The 26,641-nt window shown below is 43.9% G+C and overlaps 1 protein-coding gene across 4 annotated transcripts in view; it reads left to right on the forward strand.

Moving 5' to 3' along the window:
- The window catches only part of RBM27 (RNA binding motif protein 27), an 80,378-nt gene that overhangs the window by 37,862 nt on the left and 15,875 nt on the right, over nt 1–26,641 (forward strand). For all 4 annotated transcript variants that reach the window (XM_053298490.1, XM_053298491.1, XM_053298494.1 and 1 more), the window contains 11 exons: nt 2,202–2,349; nt 6,129–6,282; nt 6,794–7,057; nt 7,203–7,346; nt 9,194–9,316; nt 10,287–10,361; nt 10,504–10,668; nt 16,208–16,312; nt 21,445–21,630; nt 24,012–24,098; nt 25,318–25,428. In XM_053298490.1, the coding sequence (XP_053154465.1) occupies nt 2,202–2,349; nt 6,129–6,282; nt 6,794–7,057; nt 7,203–7,346; nt 9,194–9,316; nt 10,287–10,361; nt 10,504–10,668; nt 16,208–16,312; nt 21,445–21,630; nt 24,012–24,098; nt 25,318–25,428 (1,562 nt within the window). The remainder of the gene's footprint in view (nt 1–2,201; nt 2,350–6,128; nt 6,283–6,793; nt 7,058–7,202; nt 7,347–9,193; nt 9,317–10,286; nt 10,362–10,503; nt 10,669–16,207; nt 16,313–21,444; nt 21,631–24,011; nt 24,099–25,317; nt 25,429–26,641) is intronic.

Here is a 26,641-nt window from a genome sequence, read left to right on the forward strand (position 1 = left end):
CACACACACACACACACACACACACACACACACACACACACACAGAGCCTCCCAAAATACTCCTCATTCACTCACCCTCCTCCCTCCACTATGCACATTCCGCCATTTCCTGGTTGCTCAGTGGCAGCTGCTGGGGATTAAGGGTGCACTTAACACATCTTGATGCTTTGAGAGAAAACTAGTAGCCACCCATCCCCAACCCTGTAGTCAGCTTGCTTCCCTGATCTGCTTTAAACAGCACTGAAAGAGGGAGGGGAATTCCTTCCCGAATCCTCAGGCACCAGGAGATGGAGAATGCTGTAATGAGCAGCAACCATTTGCTTGCACAGTGCTTCCTGCAGCACAACTGGCCACTGTCTCCTGCAAACACTTAATGGAGAAAAACTCTGCTTGCTCTTTTGGGGGCAAGGCGAAGATAATTTCTGCATTTCCCCTAGGTTGTTGCAGGGGACAGAAATGAGGCATGGCTGTTGCTTTCTGTAAAAGCCTAACTTGTGCTAAAGAGAAACTGCGTCTCCTTCCTGCCCACTGTTCGTCGAGGAAAAGGGAGGCAATTTTTCTCCTGCAATTTAGACTTCTATGAAAACAGCCAACAATCCCTTGCAGCTGCCTTCTGCAAAAAATCCAGCAGGAGGACAACAAGGACCACCTATTCTTTTGCCAACAGGGAAGAAAGGAAGCCCTGATGTGTCTTTTCATGAACAAACACCACACAATCAGCATTAAAGGATCTGAAACTAACAATGCAAATCACAACCCAACATATCCAGTAATTAAATAAATACCCCCCCAAAAGCATGAAAAATGAAATATATTGACCGTAACTATATAATAAATAATAGAATCCCTTAAAACGACTTGGTAGAAGTAAGGTTGCAAAAGAATCTGGATATATTACAAGAGAATATTTTGAAGTTCCCCACAAGGATGATTAAATCCATGTCTTCAAACATTTTTTCAACATGGTTTTTGAGTCACAAGGAAAATATTGTGATTCATTAGAAACAGTACAAATTTGCATGTGGACACTTGATAAAGCAGTTTGAAACAGTTTATCACCAGGCTTTTGTCGTGTGCCATTCTGGCATATATTATGAACATAGTCCTTTTTGGATTGGATGCTGTGTAGTGTGTTTCATGTTTTAATTAGTACCTTTACTTTGTATGATCAATTATTTTTACTTTCTTAATATGATTCTATGATTTATGATATAGTTAAGGTTAATATATTTCATTTCTCATGCTTTTTTGTATTTTTAATTATTGGATCTGTTGGGTTGTGATTTTGAGTCTTTTTATGAGCCAGCAGTGAAGCATGGCCGGTGTGTTTTGCAAAGCCCAACCTGCATTTAGTTTGTTACAATTTCCCATCGCTGCAGTGCAGTACTACTCAGGGCAGCTCACAAAATAAAACAAAGTAAATAAAACTCAGTTACAACTAGATTATAGGGATGTGCATGAACCAGTTCGGAGGCCATTGTAGAGGCCTCTGAACCGGTTCGAATGTGGCGCCGGCTTGAAGGTTTGACGCCGAGGGATGGTTCTTTAAGGGTGGGGGAGGGTGCACTTCCCCCTCCAGCGCTCAGTTTTTTGCAAAGCTTTTGGGGTGGCAGCATACCTCCCTGCCCCCGTTCCTGGCCGGAAGTACCATCTGCACACATGCATGACATTGTCTGTGATGTGTGCACACTAGGTGCGGCTAAACTAGACCCAGTTAAAACCAGACTCACAAAATTAAAAACCCACTAGGACAAACAAGAATAGAAGTTTTAAAAGCTTCTCTAAAAATATGTCTTTGAATGTTTCTTTAAAATTCTGTGGGAGGAAGCATGGAGGAGTTAATCCAGGAGGGTGTTCCAGAGTTGAGGGGCCACAACCAAAAAGGCCCCTCTGGTTCTCCTCTCCGTCTCCCTAAAAAGCCTAGGTTTTTAATATATAGTGTCTTCCTTCCTTCTAATCTGAGGGGAGCTCATATATCCCAGCCCTGGAACTAGTAGCAAGATGGCACAACTAGTTACATTACTGTTATTGATAAGGTCCAGTGAGCATACATCTCAACACAATGTATGTATATGTTAGAGAGACTAATGTATTCAGGATGTCTGTGGGAGTGGGGGGAAGCTTACGTTTAAACAGTTTGCCCTTTTTATAAATTATCTTCAATCCACTACAAGGATAAATAGCTTTATTTTCTCTTCTAGCTGCTAATATAATCATCCAGACTGAGCCTCCAATTGGCATTGTGAGCAACAGCACTAATGTATCCAGAGTGGTGCTTGAGCCAGACAACAGGAAGCGGATTTCAAACACTGTTGAAGGGCCATCTGCCAAGAAACCCTGGATTGGAAAGTAAGGATGTCATGGTTGATTTAAAAATATCAGCAGAATAAAATCAACTCATTTCAATGGCTGACTAAATTCCTCAATAGTACTACTCAGGAGTTACTCTAAAGGACTACTAAACTTCAGTGACTGTAGGACTTTCTCTAGTAAATTTAATCAGGATGTCAACCAGTTTATTTAAGAACTATTTGATCTATTTGAAAATATTTAAGAGAAATGGTGACTACTACTTCTTGTGTGGTCTTAATGATAAAAGAAACATATGCAACAGGGCTGAGTAATTTTCAGCTTGTGGTTTCTCTTAAGTGGCAAGCTCTTCATCTGCCATTGCAAACCTAGTTGAGGTTTACTGTTTGTTGTGTCCCTGTTGGGGTGTGTGTGTGTGTATATATTTTTCATTTTGTTCTCAAAATAACCTTATGAGGTAGATTAGATCAAGGACTACTAATGTCATGTGTGTTTCCAGCATGCCTGTGCAATGAAGAACACAGTGTTTAAAAGCAAACACATGAGTGCAACCCATATAACGGAGCAGAGGCCAGTTGCCCTGCCCTGTATCATCCTGTGATTAGAAATGTTCCTTGGTGGTGTAGACCCATCACCTCTACAAATGTAAAGGAGTTGACTCCAAGACATGAGGACTCAGTCTGCCTAGTAAAGTGTGATAAGGTCCTAAGGGACAGTGGGCAACTGAGCACAATTGCCCAGAAATAAGTACAAAATAAGTAGGAGGAACCTGCATTGCACACATTCCCAGCAGGCACGTCGTCCGAACCAGGCAATGCACCTGGTTACCAACTTCTGTCTGAGATTCTACCAAGAATCTCCACCGAACTTCATACTTAAGGGTGACTACATGATCTACCAAGAAGCTCCGATCCCCTCTAACATACTTGTAGGTGACCATGCACAGCTGCCCAGTGACTTGTCAAATAACACCCACTCATATCTGGTAAAGGATTTTGGCCTATGGTATTTATCTGTATTCAGACATAGCCTTCAGTAGCATCAAACTGATTCTATATTGTGTAAAATGGCTGGTACTTAAATGAGTGTTGGTCTTTGGTGGGCATAGCCAGTGGTCTATAGGCTGGGGGGGAACTGGCTTTGCTTAACTGCTTTCCCTGTTGCTAATCACAGGTATAGATGCAACCAGAAAGAAACTTAAAAGGCAAATAGGTATTGAGCATTATTAGGAAAGGCATTAAATATAATACCCACTAACAAGATATATATCATAGAACTGTTTGGACTAGGATGCCTGTTTCTACAGAAGATACAGAAAACTAATATGATTTTGGAATGGAGCGTTTTCTTTTGCTAAGTAAGACTTCTATTTTATTTTTAAAGAGAAGATGACAGGAAGACAACACAATAGAGACTTTAAAAAGTATGAGTGCTCTGGAGAAAATGACTGTCTCTGCATTAGAACCCAGGGAAATGCAATGAAATTGATTGGCAGTAGGTTTACAATGAACCAAGGGAAGTAATTCTTTATACTGCACAATCAGCTTATAGAATTCATTGCTGCATAATGTTGTGACATCCACTGACATAGATGTACACACATTGGATTTGGTGGGGGGGGGGTTAATAGAGGATCACTGACAATTGGCACTGATAAGTAGGAAGAAAATTACTTGCTGCTGAGAGAGACAGTGGTGGGGGTGGGGATATTGCAACGATTCTCTAATTCTGAGCTTACCTGGGATGACAACCAATAGTAATTGTGCAAGCTGACATCCTCCCTGTTTAGCTTTGGCCTTAGGTAGTGGTGGAACAGAGGAGGGGGATGCAGGGGAAATATGATGGGAATGGTGCTCGTTTAATGACTTGAGGGAGGTACTGTTGGTGGAATTTGGAACTGGTAAGAACAGTTCCTCTCCACGATGGTGATGTCCCCACCCTCCACACCTGACAAACTGGGGGGCGGGTGTCTTTTCTCTTTGGGGCCAGCAATTGTTATTTCAGTGTTTGTTTTGGTCCTCGCTCTATGTTTTCTTGAAAAGCCAAAGGGTAGGGGTGTTTTGAACACTTGGGAATTCTTGGGTGCAATTTTCTAGGAATCAAGGGTAGTGAGGTGTGCGGGATTGTATTTGGGAGAGCATGGAACCAGGGATAGTCTGAGAGTCTACTCATCAGACGGTGGGGAGGGGAAGATATCTCAGTGAAGATCAGGCAGGCCATTTGAAGGGGGTGAATCGATAATTGATATGGGGAAACCTCGTTATCCACGGGTTTGCATATCCGCAGTCAGGTAAAAGACACCCAACCTCGGCATATGTGGGTGGGGGGAGGGGAAACATTGACCTCGTGTACCCATGGGTTGGAGGTGGCTGGAAATGACCGTGGAGGTCATTTCTGGCCACATTTTTGTTTCTCGGAGCCACAAAATGGCCCCCGTTTTTTAAAAAAATGTCAATTTCAGGCATTCTGGGGGGCATAGTGCAAGGCAGGGGGAGCAGCAAAGCATGGTAAGGAGCTCCCTCTGCGTCTCCCCCCCCCCAAAATTGGCCCCAAATCAGCATTTTTAAACATTTTCCCAGCAACCAGGAACCTTACCCCCAATTCCCCATTGAAACAATGCTTCAATATTTGCAGTTTCCGTATCCTCAGTACAACCGCGGAGCAGAACCACCACAAATATTGAGATTATCCTGTATTTGTGCCTGTTTGTGGTCTTCTCCCAGTCCTAATGAGGTTTTGTTCCTTCAAGGATCAGCCGTGCCTTGGTTACATCCTGTTTGGATTATTGCAGTGCATATTATGCCTCCCTTAAAGAGTATTCAGAAACTGTAGCTAGTGCAAACGTAAGTGCCAGTGTATTATTCAAGGCCTCTTGATGAGAGCATATTTCTCCGATCTTGAAAGTGCTCCCCTGGCTACCAATTTGTTCCTGGGAGCTGGTTATTACCTTTAAAGCCCTCAATGGAGGCTTTGGATAGCTTAAGGACTGTGCGTTCCCTGGTTAATTTGTCTGCCTTACAAGGTCATTGGTGGGGGGCCTGTTCCATGTGTTGATGTTGCCTGAGGCCCAGTTGCACGTGAGATAGGGCCTTCTCTGTATTGCCCTCAGAATATGGCATGCTGTGCCTGAGATGGTTCTCTCCTCACTCTGAAGATCTTCCTGTGATCTTCATCTCTCCTCTCAAATAGTGGAGAGATGATTGTTTGGTTATTGTCAAGTTTGGCCAGCATGGAGATAGCTGTGTATGTGTGTTCAGCTACTACAGCTGAATTGCCTCACTGTTGTGTTGTCGTTTTTTGTATTGCTGTTTGTGTTTAAACATTTTACATTGCCTCGAAGATAATACTTTATTGAATTTCTTCTTTTGTTCCATTTTTTCCTCAGTGGCTTACATTCCCTTCCCCTTTTACTTTCACAACAACCCTGTGAAGTAGGTTATGCTGAGAAATAGTGACCAGCCCAAGGCTACCCAGGGATCCTCATAAGCTTTGAACCTGGGTCTCCCTAGTTCACATGACACAAAACTGACTCTCAAGTTTAGGGCAGGAGCCATAGCTGAGTGGCAGAGTACTTACTTTGCATGCAAGAGATCCCAGGTTTAGTTGCAAGCCTCTCCAGTAGAACTGAGAAAGACCCCTGTCTGAAACCATAGAGAAATGCTGTCACTCAGAAGAGACCATTCTGGGCTAGGTAGACAATGGTAGCTGTATGTGTTCATATCTTGAGTGCTTGCTTTGTCAATAGGTATCATACTGACAACAAAAAGTTAATTTTTTTCCTTTAAAGGTTGACATAAGCCTTACTTGTTTTTCTTCAGGCAAGCTAATAACAACCAGAATAAGCAAGGATTCCTGAAGAAGAATCAGTATAACAATACCAAATTGGAAGTCCGTAAAATACCACCTGAACTTAACAATATTACTCAACTTAATGAACACTTCAGCAAATTTGGAACAATTGTCAACATTCAGGTAAAGTCAATACCTTGTATCTAGAATACAAGCTGAAGTCAATAATATGCCTCTTGTGGTAAAGTGTGTTGCAATGCTAAGAAGAAGGCTTGAGCTGGAAGACTGTGGAGCCAATCTGTGTTTTACTTTGGTCTATACAACACTGTATTATGCTGAGCCTGTTCAAGCAATCCTATGGAGTCAGTCAGTCCCAAAGCACTATGTTGGGGCTTTAGCTCTTTAACATCAGTAGCCAGATCTGTGTGTTGTACAAGAAGTTATTGGGCTTTCCCCCTAAGAAATTAGTGCTATCGCTTGGGAAGACCAGGAATGCCCAGTTCTGTATAGAAACAACTTTGATTTATCTGCATATGGACACAGGTTGCAAAACACAATGAGTTTGCAGGATTGTCTGGTGTAGGGGCTGAAACTCTTTTAAAATAAACACAAGGTTTGTTTTGAGTGCTTTGTTTTCCCATGTAATAGTGTTTGATAATGTTGACTTATATATTCTGAATGTTTTATTCCTTAGGTTGCCTTCAGGAATGATCCTGAAGCTGCTCTGATTCAGTACTTAACAAATGATGAAGCCAGAAAAGCTATTTCTAGCACACAGGCAGTGTTGAACAATCGGTTTATAAGAGTTCTATGGCACCGAGAAAACAGTGAGCAGCAACCATTGCTGCAGCTGCAGCAGCAGACGACAACACAACCACCTCTTCCTCACCAACTTCACCTGCAGCAACAAATGCTGACACAGCCTCCAGCTGTAACAGTGCACAGCAGTATCCCAAAGGTATAGTACTCTTGTAAAAATCTGAGTGCTTTTCTTCCCCCTGCCCCCAAGCTCTCTAGAGAACACCTTGGGTCTGTGATTCTGCAGAACAGAAAATATTTTAAAATGCCGCATAATCACATGATTTATATATATATTCATGCAGGTGGCAACTAAACCACTGACACCAGGTTCCTATGTCCTTAACAAGGGTCCGATTAAACATCGCCTTGGAGTAACTGGTGCAAATCAGCAAGACTCTCAACATGTGTTGTTTAACCAACCCAATGCTTCTTCAGAGGATGCTCAGGTAAGTGTGTATGCATGCATGTGTGTGGGGGGGGGGGGAGCTGTGGCGCACATTACCTACATACTATGAATCCTAAACAAAATAGTTATTTTTGTTCATTTGTCACATGTAATATCCATTTTAAAAGCTACTGTGGTGAAGTGTTAGAGTGTTTATTGTCATCAGAGAGGGATGAATGAGGTGTCAAAACAAAATATTAGATCTGCAAAAAGGAAGTTAGTTTGTCCATTTGCCAAAAATAAAAAATAAAAAAAATTGCAGGAGTTCCAAAAGGATAAAACATGAGGTAAGCACCGACTGTAGACTAAGATTTTCCTAACCAGAGGCTGAACAATGGTGATGTCATAGAAGCTGCTTCAGCGTTTGCCTTACATCATAGAAAATATTCCTGTCTCCATATCAAGCAGGATAGCAGCTAAGCAGAGTCTCTCCTCTCCCCTCACACCATAAAGCTGCTTTCCCTAACCTGAGTCTATAGCCACAGTTACTCGCTCTTTTCTATGGACTTCTATACTATGGGGATGACCTTTCACCAAATGCCCTAACAAGTCTGATACTGACTGATATGTTTTAACACTTCACCCCCACACAGCCTGCAAAATATCTTCAGAAAAAACATTGAACAGTTTAGTATCATCTTTAGTGGGATTATTTCTATTCTGTTATCTATATCTATAATTATCTAAGACATACCCATGGCTAATCCCAGGTGTGGCAGCTCTCGTGAGAGTTTGCAACCAGAAGCACCTGATTGGGCAGTGGGGATTCCATATGCAGATAAGGGGGAGGAGCCTGTGATGGTTCAGGTCAGTTGGAATGCAACTTTTACTGGTCGGAAGATGTTCTTGATTGTAGAAGAGAGAGATGGTGGGCAGGGGTCTGTGAAGAGAGGGGTCATGAGGGAGGAAAGAGCCCCTTCAGGCAAAGGAGGCTGCTGTTGTGTGAATTAGATGAGGAAACAAGATGAACAAGATCTGTTAACTCAGGAATGGAGACAGAAAGAAGTGAGGGGAAGAAAGACAGAAGGGAAGAGCAAGTGGAGGAGAGAGAAAGGGAGGGGAAGAGAGAAAGAAGGAAGGGTGAGGGACGGGCCAAGCCTGTCAGTGGCCTGAGAGGGATGAGTGACCATGGCAGTGGCGGCAGCAAGGAAGGGCCCAGTCAACCACTGCTGTTGTTTGGGGCTACCGAGGCAATTGGCAGAGGGAGGCAGACATGCAAGAGATGGGCCCGGGCCTGTCAGAGGCCTGAGGGGATCGAGTGGCCATAGTGGGGGGTGACAGTGAGGAAGGGCCTGGTCAACTGCTGCTGCTTCTGTGGGAAGGAGCAGGAGTGGGACTCTGTTGGGGGTGGGAAGGTCTCTGGGGTTAGGCAGCTGCAGCTCGGCCAATAGGCGCCAGCAGTGCTGCAGCTGCGACCAAATAGGGGTGAGGGGGATGAAGTAAAGGGATGTAGGAATAACGAAGAGGGGTGGGGGGTGGAAGCTATGTGGGGGGAGGAGGAGCAGGAGTGTGGCCCAGGTGAGGGTGTAGAGATCTTCAAGGCGAGAGGAGCAATCAAGTACTAGCTTGAAGATGCTCTGGGTGGGTTAAGCTAGTTTCTATTAATAGGAACTTGCTGTGTGTGTGTGTGTGTGTGTGTGTGTGTGTGTGTGTGTGTGTGTGTATAAAAATAGTTTCTATTAATAGGAACTTGCTGTGTGTGTGTGTGTGTAAAAATAAGACAATACATAAACATGAATAGTAAAACTGATACATAATGACATCCAGAACTTGCACAATGTAGGGGCTTTGAACAAAGCCTCATCTTGTCATAACATGTGCTGTCATAAACTGTATTACTGTTTTCAGATGTTTTCTACTTCAACTAGCCATACAAAGATGGTTTACAGTTCCTCCAACTTGAAGACATCTATAAAACCTGGTGCAGGAAACAAATCTCATGATATCCAAGAAGTTCTTAAAAAGAAACAGGTAACGCTTAGACCTTAAAGGCCAAGTTGAAGGCATATCATCCTGGAGAGAATCTATCTATGTGGCCACTAAGATGCCACACCGACTTGATGGCACTTAACCAGTCAATCAACTGTTAGCATACAGTTGCATTTTATTTGATAGCCGTGAGCTCTATGTACACACAATGTACTACTTGACTTGAATGCATAGGAAGTACTAACTGCATTCTTCTTTTCATAGCCATCGAACAGTCTGTATCCAACAGGTGGTGAATTCTTTTCCTTTAATAACATGAGAGAGGCATTTCTTTCAGGCTTGGCCTTGTTTTGGGGAGTGTTCTGGCCCAAGTATAATGAGTCTTCTGTCTCTATAAAAATAAATTTCATCACGTTGGAGGATATATTTTCTTAATCTTTGTGTGTGATGGCTCTTCAACACCCCTGAACTGTTAAAGCTTATTTTATTACCTTGACAACTATTACACAGCAAGCCTCTTGATTCACATGGAAGAGTTTGTGCATGCCCAGCAAAACTTTGAGTGAGTGAGTGAGTGAAAACCTGGCAAAATTGAGTTTGTCTTTCACTAGTTCAAAAAGCATCTTTTGATACAACAGGCAAGGCTGTTAGAGTGGAGTAAGAAGTAATAAAAGCTCTGCTGGGCATGTTGCACTGGTTATTATATTGGATTATGGCCAAAGACATGTTTTTGATATATCTTTGACAGTATGTCTAGGATAGCGGGGCAATACCTTTTCAGGAGGCATGGATACAGTCAGGGACTGAGACTTATGCTCTGTCACTGACATGCCAATGACAGAGCATAATCATAATAAGATACACATTTGGTGTTTAAAATGATACTGCTCCATAGAGCAGCATATAAATCAGATATTGTGTAGGAGAAAATGGTGACTTAATTCTGTTTTCCAGATTGTAGTTAAGAGAGGTGCTCGTTTTTGTTCACGAGAAGCATTTTCTTTTTGAATAGGAGGCAATGAAGCTGCAACAAGACATGAGGAAGAAGAAGCAAGAAATGCTAGAGAAACAAATAGAATGTCAAAAGGTAGGCTTAGAGTTGTTTTTCATTTAACATTGGCATGAACCTTTGTGTATTGTTGTTTCAGTAGCTTTGTAACTTGGATTTTTGAAGAGGAATTTGGGTGAAGTTGTCTCAGTTTGGATGGCTTTTATTTTGACTTGCATAGATGTTGATATCAAAACTGGAGAAAAGTAAAGGCATGAAACCAGAGGAAAGAGCAGAGATCATGAAGACACTGAAAGAGCTAACAGGGAAAATCTCTCAGTTGAAGGATGAACTAAAAACATCATCTGCAACTTCTACAACATCAAAACTGAAATCCAAAACAGAGGTAGGTCCCTCCCCCCGCCATTTCTCCCTCTCTCTCTCTCTGACCAAATTCAAATGTAATGCGAAACCGGAGGCTGGCAAAGGAGGCCACGGTTTTAATTTTAAATGGTAAATCGCACCACAGATGTTCATCCAACCTCCTGTTCCAGGACTGGGGAGCCCGTCCCTGCTCCTCAGCTGCTGAAGCAGATCCCAGGCACCTGTGAGCAGCTTGCATCACCAGACTGAAGGCAGGACATCAGCATGTCGTCCAGGCGGCCTCCATTGGCCGCAATTCCAAAGGGGGCATGTCAATCACGCTTGGCTCTCTCCAGTTTCCTCATACTGCTAACAGCTTAACGCCTTCCTCACTGTACTCGCAGCAATGGTGTCTTAATATAACTGCTGCAGAACATGGGATTATGGGCCAAATACTTGACAGTGGGGAGGGGGAGCATGGGCAGGGGCTCAGTTTTATTTAAAGTTCTGTTCATTCTGCTGCATGTGAGCAGCTTTGGGCTGGGGGGCCGCTTTCTATCCCCCCTTCAGGGCTGCCAAATGCCTTGACTTTCCCTCCCTCCGCACCCTCTGCTCTCAGAACCTCATGACTCATGAGCCCACACACACCCAGGTTTGACAGAACCAAGCTCTTTGCGCTGTATATACCCCCAACGCAGTCCCTGCTGTACACGGCGAGTCTTGTGGGGTGGGGGATCCCCCCCACTGCCTGTTGCCCTCTCCTCCACTGGCGGAGGCGGGGTCCTATGTTGTTCCCTGTCCCTGCCAAACACCCAAACCATTCGTCATCCTCCCTGCCACTTGCAAGGGGGATCCCATGTCCTGACCTTCCCCGTCCAACCCCCTAAACAGCTCCAACCCCCAGCTCCAACCCCCTCCATGCAACTGGCCAGTTGTGAGGGGGTAGTTCCACGCGCATTTGGAAATAAACACAACGGTTTCATAAATAATGCTTTAACTTTATTAGGCTCTAATACACTGGCAGCCCTTTGATTAGCAAGGCGAGGACAGTGTTTTCAACTTCTGATCCTGCTGCAGGTGCAGGTGATGACCCCATGCTTCCATCAGTGGTTTACAGGGCGGTGTGCCCTTCCAATCAAATGCAGATGCCCTCTTGGTAGATTGGAGGGAGATGGGCTCGGCATGCAGAGGGGTCCTTGCCTGCTGCCTTGGCACACTCACTGGTCTGACAAGATGGCCCTGCTTGTGGACCTAAAGTGGGGGTTCTTAGGGGTGTGTCAGGCATGGGTGGCAAGTGGCCAGCCTTCAGAACTCTGTAGGTCCATTGTGGTAGGCCAAAAGGGAGTCCAGGCCTGTGTGGAGGCGAGCAAAGAACTGCTCCTCCGCTACCTGGAAGGCTGGAGTGGCTTGGAAGTGGCCTGCTGGTGAGGGCAAGTAGGGCCCCAGCAGTTGGGGATGGTAGAGCTGGTGCTGGGGGGCGGAGGTAAAGGGTGGCGGCTGGTTGGCAAGCTGTTCCATGGAGATGGCCATGCATTCGCGGTAGCTGGTGTGGTGCTCAAACTGCCTCTCAACAGCCTCATCGGGATGCTCCAAAGCACTCACAAAGTCCATGTTGTGCTCCTATGCATGCACAGTCCGGTCTGTGGCTTCCTAGAAGACCCATCTCTCCTCCTCATGCTTTGCCCCCTCTTTCATGTCTAGCTCACGCAGCACATCACAGGTGGCCTGGCAGCTTGGCAAGCTGGAGGTGGTCAACACGCCGCCACCTGTTGCTCAGCTGGGCTGGCCCAGGGGCATGGGTGCTGGCACGGCTGGCGTGGCTGGTTATTCCAGTTATGATAGTGGCGGGCCACCATCCTCATCCTCCTCCTCCTCTGGTGACATTGCAGAGAGTGGGCATGGAGAGGTAGAGCAGTATAGGTATGATAAATCCTGTGGTGTGATCTGACAAGGTGCGATGTGGGGTCAGGGAGTTCTTCCCCATTTCTCCTGTTAAGGGGGCATGCCTTATTCCTGGCCTACCATTACCCTCCATCCAGCTTATGCATCTGCGCCCCCCACCCCCAGTGCCATCCACCCCAGATAGGAACGTGCTTTGTTGGATGGCAGATAATACACCCCGCACACACCCAGCTCTGGTCTTGCACACACCCCCTCATGACCCCCCAAAAGATGGGACTAGCACACCCACCTTGCCATCACACCCAGCACTGCAATCACTGCTTCCACCCTGCTAGCATCCACGGGCAGCACATGATGCAACCTCCCACCCCCCACCCCCAGAACACCAACCACCACTTTCACCCCACTACCGTCCACCGGCACCACCCATCCCCCATTACTACTACAATGATATATTTATATACCACTCTACAACCAAAGTTCTCAAAGCTGTTTACATAGAAAAATAATACCTAAATAAGATGGTCCTCTGTCTCCAACAGGCTCTCATTCTAAAAGGCCCAATGCCCATCATCCCCTCGCTCACCCCACCCCTTAAATGGCAGAGGGAGGCTCCCAGTCCCCTTTGACAGCAGCCAAAATTCAGGAATAGCCAAAAGAGTTGTGTCTCTTTAAATTCTCCAGACACGTGACTGTTGCCAGGCAGAATGGGGAAGAGAGGGCAGGGTGGTGGAGGCATTACACCGTGGTCAAGAGGCGGCCAGCGGGAGGTGCGGCTTGCATAGAACAGGCCCTGGGTGAGTCTGCACCGCCACTTCTATGATTGCGGTTCCATAGTCAGCAGGAAATGGTTATGGTGGCATCCAGGTTAGGATGTAACCCTTTGGTGGCCAAACCGAAGGTCTCGGCTGCAAATTGAAGGTTCAAATTGCAGTTTGGCAAGGCAAACCACAGGTTGCTCTCGGCTTGAAACAGTGGTTTCATGAATTCTATTTTAATGGAGTTCCAATCTCTGTCCTGTTTAACTCAAGTTTCCTGTTACATCTGAATTCAGCCTCTCTCTCTCCATGGAGCTGCCTTTTGAAGGCAATGTGGAAACTTCCTATTCAACTGAATATATGCACTCCAAATAATAGTATTTAGGGCACATGTAGAGCTAACATTCAGATTAATAGCACCCCCCCACACACAATAAAGGGATGGATTATGATAGGTATGCACTCAGTGTGTGCGCGCACACGCACACACCTTTTCATTGTGCAGGCCAGGCAGGAATATACCATCTGAACTAGCCCACTGAAAATTAAATATTTTACTTAGAGCAAATCTTGAAAGTAGTCTCTAGATAGAAATAGATAACACTCACGGTGTGGTTGCCATTAAGCCAGCTCCCATATGCTGCTGTAACTTTGCGGGGAGCGTAGTAATGCTGATCACATCTCCTGTGTGATTAGAGCCATCAGGGGGGCCTCTGTTCAGCATTGGTTATACACTAAATAGTCATCTGTGTTTTCATTCTGGCCTTAGGATTCAGTAACTAAGCAGGTAGTCCATATTCTAACTATCATATATATCATAAAAACATGATATAGTAGCCTTTGACTAAACATAGTAATGTGATGTGACTTGATAGAACACATTTCTAGGATTCTTGCCCACAATGTATGGTACCTAGCTGCTTCTAGGGATGTGCATAAAATGCAATTCAGCTCCTGGATCGCGACACATCCCTTTTTAAAACAGAGGGATCACACATCCCCTTTAACACGGAGGAGAGCAGGTCCATACCTGCTCATCCTCTGCTTACTGCCACTTACGTAATCGCAGCACTTCCCCAGCTATGATCATGCGCTGCCCCTGCATAGCACTAGTACGCGCATGGCCTCTGCACATGTGCAGAAACTATTTATGTGGTCAGCAACCATGTGCAGGCTGCTAGGAGACGCCCCATCGGCATGGAATTATAGCTGGAAGGAGTACTGCAATTATGGAATTGATGGCGAGTGGAGAAGGAGCAGGTATGAACCTGCTCTCTTCCATATTAAAGGGGATGTGTGATTCCTCCATTTTTAAAGGGATGTGTCACCGTTCAGAAGCTGAACTGTGTTTCCTGCCCATGCCCAGCTGCTTCCAAACTTGCTCATTCGCAGCTGATATGTCAGTGCCAGCTTTTTGAAGCAATGTCTCAGATTAATTTGCTGAACTGGGGACGTGTAGAAATAGCTTCTATCTTTTTGTGCTTGGATATTGATTATAAGCAATCAATACTTTGAGTATTACACAGAGAAAACTAGTGGTACAATAATTACAATAGATATATAAATTATATCAGTGACTGAATTTCTCACATGTCACGTTTTTACAAAACTTAATTTGACTATTACTTGAGAGCAAGTGTGTTCTTTCTTTGGTTGTCAATGTGTAGCAATTGGGTATATCTAGAATACAAGGCCTCCTTTATTTGTTAAACCAAGACAATAGACTGGCGTCAAGACAAAGGAAATATACTATAAATAATTGTGCTGTTTGCAACATGTTGTACAAGTGTTTGCCTTTAGCACTAATCCAAAACTCTCCTCTTTTTTGCATTTTATTTCCAAACCCAGATATCCACTTGGAGGTATAATTGTGAGACAAATTAATACATGACACAGTGGGCTGTTGAATTATAATGAACAGATTAATCTTTAAAAATATATTTTGTACAATGTTCATTCATTGTTCATGAAAACTGTAGCAGTCTAATGCTAATGAGTGTAACTTTAATAAACTATTTAGCATCATGAAATTATTGAAGCACAGCCTTATACTTCTCATGGAGATCAGTGTTAGAAGTGAATGATTACCTAGAGAGTGCATTTTTTGTGCATGTAAATTTAATATTCTCCTATTAACATGACAGGTGGCAAACTATACTGATCTTCTAGTTGCACTTAGTGAACCAGATTTTCTTTTCCCCTGAAACAGTAGTCCATAAATATAAAGGGCCAATGTTGGCCGGGGGCGGGGGGGTGGATGATGGTTTTTCTTAAATACCAGGACATTTTAAAAATTGGAATTGAGGTTTTAAAAAACCTTGTCACCTTGTTTCTAACTTGGCATGAGAATATATATGAAACCAACATATGAAAATATAAAGCTGCCTTATTTGGAGTCATTAGTTTATCATTAAACCTCATTAGTTTATCTAGTTCAGTATTATCTCTTCTGACTGACAGTAACTCTCCCAGGATTTCAAGCAGAGAACTTTCTCATCCCTGGCTAGCTGATCTTTTATTAACTGGGGAATGTGTGTATGCAAGGTCAGTGCTCTGCTACAGAGCTATAGCTCCTCCCCATTGCCATCAATCTTTCAAGGCTCTTAATGTGGTCACTAGTACCACAAATGCATTTGTTTAAAAATTAGAAAGTGGGGTTTCTCAGTCTCCAACCACATCAAGCCTGCACAAGATGCCCGTAGGGGCACGTGCCATCTGAATCGGTGTTGTCCGTCCCTAGTATCAGTGCTGTGAAATAAGCCACTTTCCCACCCCCACTTCAAATACTTGTTCCAGGAAAGAATTTGAGTGAGGGTGAGAATTAAACCCCAAGAGGAAGCATCTTAACACTTTGAAACTGTAAGAAATGAAATTTTAAAATATGCATTTGCCTTAATCTTTTCTTTTACTCTTCACTTAAAGGCACAAAAGGAACTTTTGGATGCAGAATTGGACTTTCACAAAAGACTGTCCTCAGGAGAAGATACAACAGAATTAAGGAAAAAGCTTACCCAGTTACAGGTGGAGGTGAGTTTGCACAAGTTATCTGCACTATTGATTGTAATATTATGTTTAATATCTGTACAGCAGGTGTTCTTGGTCAGTTTTGTGAATCCTTTGTGAATAGGGATTCAACTGTTTTTTAATGGGATAGCACTTCTTGAAAAACTGGATAGACAGTGGTAGCTCTCTTAGATTAGGTTGTGGCGATGACCAGGAGTACATTTGCCCAATTTAACTGTGCCTGTGCAAACTGTACCCATTTCTGGAAAAGGCAGATCTGGTCACACTTGTACATGCCATATTTGCATCAAGATTGGCTTACTGTAACACACTCTACATGGGTCTGCCTTCAAGGAACACTCATAAACTTCAACTGGTTCTAAATGCAGTGGCAAGTCTCTTAAGTGAAGCCTTTTCTTTTTTCGTTGACGCATGTGATTCCTCTTGTATACCAACTTCACTGATTGCCAGTTTATTTCTAGGAGCAATTCAAAGTGCAAGATCTGGATAGTGATGCCTCGACATTCATAAAAAATGGGGTTCTGCACCCGCACAGGACAACTTCGGGTAGTATTCATTAGCTCCTCGTGACGCCTTTTAACTGCCACAGCACGAGCCATGCAGTACCTATACTGGCAGTTAGGCGTCTGTTGCTCAGTTTCTGAATGACCGTCTATGCGTTAGGACCTCGGAAACTTTGTTGCTCCTCGGAAGATATTTGTTGTTAGACTCAGTGTATCGACTTTAGGACAATTCAACCGATCTTTATTAAACCACATGAATGGACTTAGTTTACTTTTAAAGGATACATTTACTCACGAACTGACACGGAACGGATTTAATTTACTCAAGGGGATACCTTCACTCACGGAACGGCAAGGGACAAGCAGGAAACTCAATCATTCTAGCTCTGCCCCATTCGGACTTATTCAGCTCTGTCGCTTACTAAACCTAATAAATTGGTTACTGGCAGTCCCTAACAGCCACTGACGCCTTTACTCATGAGTGCACCTCTGAGAGAAAAAACCACCTTTAAATGGTGTGTCCGCTGCAGAGCGAAGCTTCCGTCAACTGACGGCCATCAGCTTTGTCTCCTCTCCCTGGGGGAAGAGCACTCCACGACTGCTTGCCTGATATGTAAAACATTTTCAAAACAGACCCTGAAGAACAGGGCGGCACGACTAAAAGTCTCTTTAATGGAGGACGCACTTCGCCCGTCTTCCTCCTCCTCCTTGCTGAGGGCTGCTTTTATGCAGTCTAAACCCTTGGACATGGCTAATGATGTTACGGGGACCTTCCTGAAATCGACTATGCCAGGCTTATTCAAAGAGCCCTCGGCACCGAAGGGTAGAAGCCTGAAGCGCCCTTGCTCTTCGCCGCCAGCAAATGCGGTAAATAAGAAGCATAAGGCAGCTCCGACTTCACGGCACAACACCCTGTCGCCATTGGGGCTCCAGAATGAGCCACGGAGGGGCAGAGCAAAGTCTTTATCTCCTGCCCCGACTCCATGTCGGTCACCTGCAACCCCGACCTCGATACCGGCTGAAAAGAATCCAACTCAACATCGGGTGGATACCAGCAAGGCTAAAAGCAAGAGCTCCACGAGATCGAAAGAGAAAAGCGCTCCTTCGACGTCGATAGCCTTTCTGCATAGGGAAACCTCCCTGATGTCGGCAGCAGCCACTTCTTCTGCGTCAAGAATTGCTACAAGCCACACTGCAGAATCATCCCCTATAGATCGGGACACTGTGATTCCTACACGGGCTGAGCTGGACTCTCTGGATAGTGGAATGCAGACTGAGATTGCACCAGCGGAGGGGGAAATGGATATTGACCCTGACCTACTGCAGCTCCTTCAGTCTGATAATACATCTCCTTTGATCTCTACTTTCCAGGGATTTATATCCCAGGGACTTGATGTTGATGATGATGTGGAAAGTCTTCCTCCTCCCAGGACACCTTCAATCACTCCATCGAAGAAGACACCGATAGGTTTATGCCCGTTGGGAGGATGGGGAGAAACTTGTATTACATTATCTCCTGCAGCGAGTTGCGGGCCCTTCGGATGGATGAGCCTTGTACTCAGTTCTTTCCTGACAGAGTGGTTATGCGTTTGGACCCTGAGTTCTGTCCAAAGATAGTTACAGATTTTCATCTGAATGCGGATATTGTCTTACCTTTCAGCAATCCGTCCACTCCACTGGAGGCTTCTTTACACAAGCTGGACGTACGCAGGGCCATCCTTTTCTACCTGCAAAGAACGAAAGAGATAAGAAAGACTAGCTATCTTTTCATTGCCTTAAATGGGAAGAACAGGGACCTTCAGCCATCCCGCCAAAAACTGTCTTTTTGGCTAGTGGAACTCATTAGGATGGCCTATGATGTTCAGGGAGTCACCCCGCCATCCTCTATTAGAGCCCATTCTACAAGGGCTCATGCTGCCTCCGCGGCTCTCCTTTCGGGGATAAAGTTCAGGGATATATGTATGGCAGCCACCTGGGCCTTGGATCAAACCTTTGTGAGACATTATGCACTAGACCTTTGCTCTGTAGAGGCGGCACAATTTGGCAGGGCTGTGCTAAGGAGGGTGCTCCAATAACATGCAATGCCCTCCTCCATTTGGGCAGCTCGTGATTCACCCATTTTTTAATGCCTGTTGAGGCATCACTATCCAGATAAACAGGTTGCTTACCTGTAACAGGTGATCTGGTAGTGATGCCTCGACATTCATAAAACCCTCCCAGCCGGCCCCGCTACAGAGTGCAAGCAATTGGAGCATTACATTCCAACAGAGAAAAAGCAACTAGGAAGCTACAGTTGCGTGGTCATTATAGACTGTCAAACGGTCATTCAGAAACTGAGCAATAGACGCCTAACTGCCAGTATAGGTACTGCACGGCTCATGCTATGGCAGTTAAAAGGCGTCATGAGGAGCTAATCAATACTACCTGAAGTTGTCCTACGCGGGCGCAGAACCCCATTTTTTATGAATGTCGAGGCATCACTACCAGATCACCTGTTACAGGTAAGCAACCTGTTTTTATCATTGCTAAAGCCTAAACAGCTTGGGACCAGGATACCTAAAAGTCTCCTCCAGTATACAGTGAGGGAAATAAGTATTTGATCCCCTGCTGATTTTGTCCATTTGCCCTCTGACACAGAAATGACCAGGCTATAATTGGAATGGTAGGTTTATTGTAGCTGTGAGAGACAGAATAACAACAAACAAACCCTCAAAAGCCCAGTGCCCAAAAGTCAGCGATGGATTTGCATTGTAGTGAGGGAAATAAGTATTCGATCCCTTCACAAAAGATGTCTTAGTACTTGGTGGCAAAACCCTTGTTGGCAATCAGAGAGGTCAGACGTTTCTTGTAGTTGGACACCAGGTTTGCACACAACCCAGGAGGGATGTTGTCCCACTCCTCTTTGCAGATCCTCTCCAAGTCAGAAAGGTTTCGAGGCTGATGTTTGGCAACCCGAACCTTCAGCTCCCTCCACAGATTTTCTATGGGATTAAGGTCTGGAGACTGGCTGGGCCACTCCAGGACCTTCATGTGCTTCTTCTTGAGCCACTCCTTTGTTGCCTTGGCTGTGTGTTTTGGGTCATTGTCATGCTGGAATACCCATCCACGACCCATTCTCAATGCCCTGGCTGAGGGAAGGAGGTGCTCACCCAAGATCTGACGGTACATGGTCCCGTCCATCGTCCCTTCGATGCGGTGAAGGTGTCCTGTCCCCTTAGCAGAAAAACACCCCCAAAGCATAATGTGTCCACCTCCATGTTTGACGGTGGGGATGGTGTTCTTGGGCTCATAGGCAGCATTCCTCCTCCTCCACACACGGCGAGTTGAGTTGATGCCAAAGAGCTCGATTTTGGTCTCATCTGACCACAACACTTTTGCCCAGTTCTCCTCTGGATCATTCAGATGTGCATTGGCAAACTGCAGACGGGCCTGTACATGTGCTGCCTTGAGCAGGGGGACCTTGCGGGCACTGCAAGATTTCAGTCCTTCACGGCGTAGTGTGTTACCAATTGTTTTCTTGGTGACTATGGTTCCAGCTGCCCTGAGATCATTGACAAGTTCCCCCCGTGTAGTTCTGGGCTGCTTTGTCAGCGTTCTCATTATCATTGCAACTCCACGAGGTGAGATCTTGCATGGAGCCCCAGACCGAGGGAGATTGACAGTTATTTTGTGTTTCTTCCATTTGCGAGTTATTGTGCCAACTGTAGTCACCTTCTCACCAAGCTGCTTGGAGATAGTCTTGTAGCCCAGTCCAGCCTTGTGCAGGTCTACAACCTTGTCCCTGACATCCTTTGACAGCTCTTTGGTCTTGGGCATGGTGGTGAGTTTGGAAGCTGAGTGATTGCTTGCTTCTATGGACAGGTGTCTTTTATACAGGTACTGTAACAAGCTGGGATTAGGAGCACTCCCTTACAGAGGGTGTTCCTCATCTCAGCTCATTACCTGCATATAGTGAAAAGACACCTGGGAGCCTGAAATCTTGCTGGTTGATAGGGGATCGAATACTTATTTTCCTCACTACAATGCAAATCCATCGCTGACTTTTGGGCACTGGGCTTTTGAGGGTTTGTTTGTTGTTATTCTGTCTCTCACAGCTACAATAAACCTACCATTCCAATTATAGCCTGGTCATTTCTGTGTCAGAGGGCAAACGGACAAAATCAGCAGGGGATCAAATACTTATTTGCCTCACTGTAATCCTGCCCATCCCTACAATCAGTAGGAGAGGTGCTTCTGTATGTGTCGCCCACACATGGTTGATGGAAACAAGGGAAAAGGCTTTCTCTGTTGCATCTCCCACATTGAGGAACTCCATGCTCTAAGAGATCTCTCTTGCTTTTCTCTCTGCTGGTTTTCCATTGCCTTTTAAAGATTTATTTATTTATTTATTTATTTTGCTGAGTTGTTTTTGTCTGGTCTGGTCCTGAATGGCTTTTCTCTGCTCCATTGGGAAATTATTTGTAGGGTTTTTTTCCTTCTTATTGTTGTATGTGAACAATATATCAAATGTAATTTGTTTTTGATCCAGTGCCCGAGTGCTTTGTTCTGAAGTGAAAAATCCACAAAATAAATGCACAAAAATAAATATCTACTGTGCCTATGAAAAGTGAAGTGTTTTCCTTTCTTCTATAGGCTGCCCGTTTAGGTATCTTACCTGTTGGTCGTGGGAAGGTGCTGTCTGGTCAAAGCAGGGGAAGAGGGCGAGGTCGTGGAGGGAGAGGTACAGTGAATCACATGGTGGTGGATCACCGTCCCAAAGCACTAACAATTGGGGGCTTCGTGGAAGAGGAGAAGGATGAGTTGCTACAGCACTTCTCAGTAAGTCAGCAACTAACAGCTAACTTCCACTTTTTGTGCTTCAGAATGATCAAAAGGGATGACTGCCTTCAAACTTAACTGCTTTCATTTGGAGTGAGTCATCCAGGGCGCATAAGATTCTTATTCTAGAGTGAGTGTCATTTGGAGAGCAGTGTGAGAGCAGCATAAAATTATGTGACTCTAGTCTGCTTCCTGATTAAAATTAGGAATGGAATGGAAACATGTCTGCATTCATTTGAAGTATTGGGGGCAAATGAAACTATCCCAAGTGTTATCTGACTATATTTCTCAGTTTGCCATTTTCGTAAGATTTTTGGTAAACTTCTTGAGACATATCCCAATGCATTCCAAGACATTGCCAATATCTTAGAATTGTCATAGGTTCAAAGACCTACTTGGTATGACCTTGCACATTTGCTAACCTTGAAATCACTCTGTGATGACTATATACTCTCAAGAGAAGCCAGTTAATCTGGGTTTTTATGCTAAAGCCTAACATCAGGTAGTTTATATCATTTCACCCCTTTCTGTAGACATTAGCAGGTAGGGATTTTTGAGGTTCTGTAATCAATTAGAAGTTTGGCTGACAGAGGTCTGTGTTCTTTTTCTCATTTAACTTGGGAGAGGGTTACATCTACCACTTTCTCCTCTGTTATTTAAGTATTATGGAATTTGAGCTTAATCCTTTGTTGTGGCCAGAGTTTGAGCAGCACAGGGGGAAACAAAGAAGCTGTTAAACAAAAGCAAGATTTCTTACAGCCAAATTTCCAAAAATTGTCAATTTAATTATGGTTTTACTCTGGTCCTTTTAAATTTTTCTTGTAAAATTTTTTAGTTTTTAAATTGTTATATATTGTATCCATTTTATTAATGTTGTAAGCTGCCCCAAGCAGTAGTGCCTTGGAGGGGCAGAGTATACATATTTAAATAAATACAAAGTTAATTGGCCTAGTACAAAAGGGATTCTGTCTTCCAGAGTGAATATAGTATATGCTTATACACAGATCGGTTTTTAATTGGAAATCCAAGTACTCCCCTTGAGGCAAATTTTTAGGATTTACCTTGGACTAATATAGTACTAGTTGTGACATTTCGCTAGCATCAAAAGGGGGGATTTGATTAAAATCAAATCAATCAAAGTTATTATTTAAATAATTAGACTTTATTTTTATGGCTTAAATCACATCATGAAGATTCCATTTGAGCATTGTCTACTTCAAGTGCATTCTTGCTTGATATAATCTTAATATATATTCATTACTTAGGGATAGATGCAGTTTTCGTTTTTGGAAGGAAGGTACACACTATGTTCTGTAAAACAAAATATTTTAGGGGGGAAATTGACTTTAGGGTTATTTTATTTTAGTATCCAGAGGTAGAGGAACACTATAAATATATCGCCAAATGGGGTTGTCTCTTTCACTCTACTGCCATGATAGAATTCCTTTCTACGTTCCCTTGGTAGATCTCAAAATCAATGAAGGGTACACTCAGAATCTGAAAAAGTCCCTCAAAATTTCAAGAAGATTCTGCTCAAATTGTTTTGCTTTTGTTTCATTTTCTACTTTCTTCCCACTTTTTGCCACCAGATTCCTCCTCCTTGTCCAAATCGACTCCACCCCCCCAAATTCCTCTATTCATGACTGTTTGTACTTGTGCTTTTAGAAAGAGGTTAGCGTCTGACACATGCACTCTCTCTTTCCACAAACTTGCAGTGATGGAGGGCTGAACAAATCTGTTATGTCTTTTCAATTTACTGCTTTTAGTTAGCATGTTCATAGTATGTACTTAGAACGTATCCCTATTACAGGAACATAGGGAACTTCCTTATATTGAGTCAGACCACTGGTCCATCTAGCTCGGAGTTGACTGGCAGCTGCTGTCTAGGGTTGAAGGCAGGAGTCTCTCCTAGCCCTACCAGAAGATGCCAGGGAGTGAAACTGATATTTTCTGCATGCAAGCTGATGCTCTGCCTCTGAGCTACAGTCCCATCTCCTAAAGGGAGTATTTTATAACACACAGTGCTAAAGTGTAGTCACCCATTCAAAGGCAAACCAGGGCAGACCAGCTCTCTTCCTCAATATTCATGGTGATATCTTTGAACTTTAAAACATCTTAAATTAAAACTATATCTAGGTCTTTTTTAAAAAGCGTTTTAACAAAGAAAAAAACCAGTTTGATTTTAAAAAAATAATTTAATTTAAAATAACAAATGATATTTTTAAAAGACACCCTGCATCGAGTCTTTCTCTCTGTCCACACTTCTTTTTCCCCACCAAAAACCCCCTCTGGTACAGATTGAAAAGAGTGTTTTTCCTTATGGTGCTTTGGCATGCAATATTGAAAAAACATGTCTGATCTTTATATTATGTATCTTTCAGAAATTTGGAGATATAGAAGGCCTTCAAGAGGAGGAATCTCCTTTAAGTGTTGTTCTAACATTTAAATCCCGCTCTGAAGCTGAAAATGTAAGTAAGGTATTGCAAGTACAGGTGGCCCTTGTTACCTGTGGTCCCAACACCGCAGTTTCGCATTTCCGCAGTCAGGCAATGGAGACCCAACCTCAGTATGCACACTTCAAAAAATAGTAGCAATTAGCCTATCCGCAATTCCTAGGTTGCCAGAAATGATCTCCGAGGTTATTTCTGGCCACCATTTTGCTATTTTGTGGCTCTTTTGTAAACGAATAATAAAAATCATGAATTTTTTGCACAAAACGGTCAAATTTGGGGGGCATTGCTGGACAGCTGGAGACCGACAGAGCACAGTTTGGCATATTATTTCTCTAATTACTGCCATGTCTAGCTGGTTTTTTACCCTCCAGGAACCTAAACCCCCAATTCCCATTGCCTCAAACTCTCATCCATGGTTCCGTTATCTGCAGTTGTAGCCAAGAACGGAACCCCTGCAGATAACGAGGGCCACCTGTAGTTCTACAAGCCTAAATACTATTATAGGGAATAAATCTTATTGGTTGACATCCTGACTCACAAAGTGAATGTGCTTTGAGCCCCCTGTGGGCACTCACCTACGCACCAGTCCCTGGGTCCAGTCCCTGGGTCCTCTAGCATATGAAAGACTGCTTAGAGTTTAGAGTGCTCCCCACACTCCAGGACAGCTTTGTAAAATTGGAAATATTCCCTGAGGGTCAGCAACATGTTTCTAATTGTACAGAGCAGTTCTGGAGTATGGGGAGCGTTCCAGACTCTAAGCCCTCTTCCTCAACAGCATATGTGCAAGAGGACCCGGGAAGTAGTGCTGAATGACGGGACTCAAAGCAGCTTTGAGGATATCAGCCATTGAACTTAGTGAGACTTACTTCTAAGGAAGCATGCATAGGATTGCATTGTAAGATGTGCTACTGTTCCAAGTCAAACATCTACTAAAGACTGCTTATTTTATTGGGTTTTTTCCTTTCAGCTCAAGAATATTTGAGTCCTGTTACTATTTCTAAACATCATTGATCTATAATTTAGTAAATGAATAACTAATAGCTATAATTCTGAGAGTGATTTGGATCGGAGAATATAAGCAGTGATTATTATGTTGCAGATTATTAGGTTGAATCTATCTTTGGTAGATTCTAGTAGATTCAGTGAAGATCCTTCTGGTATGCAAACACATGGTGTATAGAAACTGATTCTCACCATTTGAACTGTTAATTTTCTCTCAAACATCCTACTTTAGGCTGCCAACCAAGGATTAAAGTTCAAAGATCGACGACTGCAGATATCATGGCACAAACCTAAGGTACCTTCTGTGTCTACAGAAACTGAGGAGGAGGAACCTAAAGAAGAGGTACTCAAACAGTGTGCATGATTAGTTTGACATTCAAAACATCTTTAGCATATGTGTGTGTGTGTGTGTGTGTGTGTGTGTGTGTGTGTGTATACATATTTTTTATTTATTTATTTATTTTTAAGTTACTATCGTATTTACCCAAATCCACGACAAGGTTTTTTCAAGTTCTTTGATTTTAGCAATTGGCGGGTCGTTGTAAATTCAGTCTTCTGCCTAGTTCACCCTGGAGAACAAAAAGTGAAAGGACGACGGGGAACTGAGCACTTTATCATCCAGTGTAAGACGGTATCCGTTGTAACGGGTTGTCACACCCTCTTGCTCCCTGGAGGCATGACTTAAGCAGAAATGAAACTAGCCCCATGCTTCCTCTGCAGGATCAACCCAGATCTGGGGCATGATCCATTGAATCCATTAGAATGGGTTCTGTGCCTGTGTTGAAGCCTGTCGGTGTGGAGTACCACAGCTTCTCTCAGTGCTTGCGCCCCACCCCCCGTGACTAGGTGGCTATTTAAGGTGGGAGGAAGCGCCAGCACTTCAGTTCCTTTTCAACCACCGTAGCGATCGGTTCCTTGGTCACTGTGGTTCCTTGTTCTGGTTCCTTGATCTGAGTGAGTTTCAAAAGAAAAATAAATTGTTTTATCTACTTTCTGACCTTTTGGACTTGGTTTTTTGACTATGTTTTTTGTGTAACAGACTATTTGCGGTGAAATGTTTTTTGTGGACAGATATTTTGGTTTGGAGAACGGAGTGGCAATGGATAACCCTAAACGTTTAGAGAGAAGAACAGAAAAAAAGACATTTAAATGCTGCTCTAAACGCAAAGCGAAGTTACCCTCACAAGATGGCCACGTCTTATGTTTACTGTGTCTGCAGGAAGCCCATAACACCTCTGCTTGTAAGGTTTGTCAGTCATTTTCAAAACAAATGTGACGCAACCGGGAGCTTCGTTTGAGGGCTGTGCTATACTATGATGTATTAAGTTCCCCTGGCCCACCTAAAGAGGGAACTCATCCATCTCCTAAGAAGGATGACTCAAGTGCTGAGGCTTCAACCCAGTCTAAACCCGCATCGCCTACTTTTAAGTCTCCAAAGGCTCTGAAACGGCATGGAGACAAAATGGTGATCAGAGCACGCCAAAAAGAGGAAGAAAACTTCAGAGTCGAAAGCAACTCTTTCTCCGACTTCGGCACAGGAGGTAGTTTCCATGTCG

Source organism: Hemicordylus capensis, chromosome 2, assembly GCF_027244095.1.
Source record: "Hemicordylus capensis ecotype Gifberg chromosome 2, rHemCap1.1.pri, whole genome shotgun sequence".
Lineage (NCBI taxonomy): Eukaryota > Metazoa > Chordata > Lepidosauria > Squamata > Cordylidae > Hemicordylus > Hemicordylus capensis.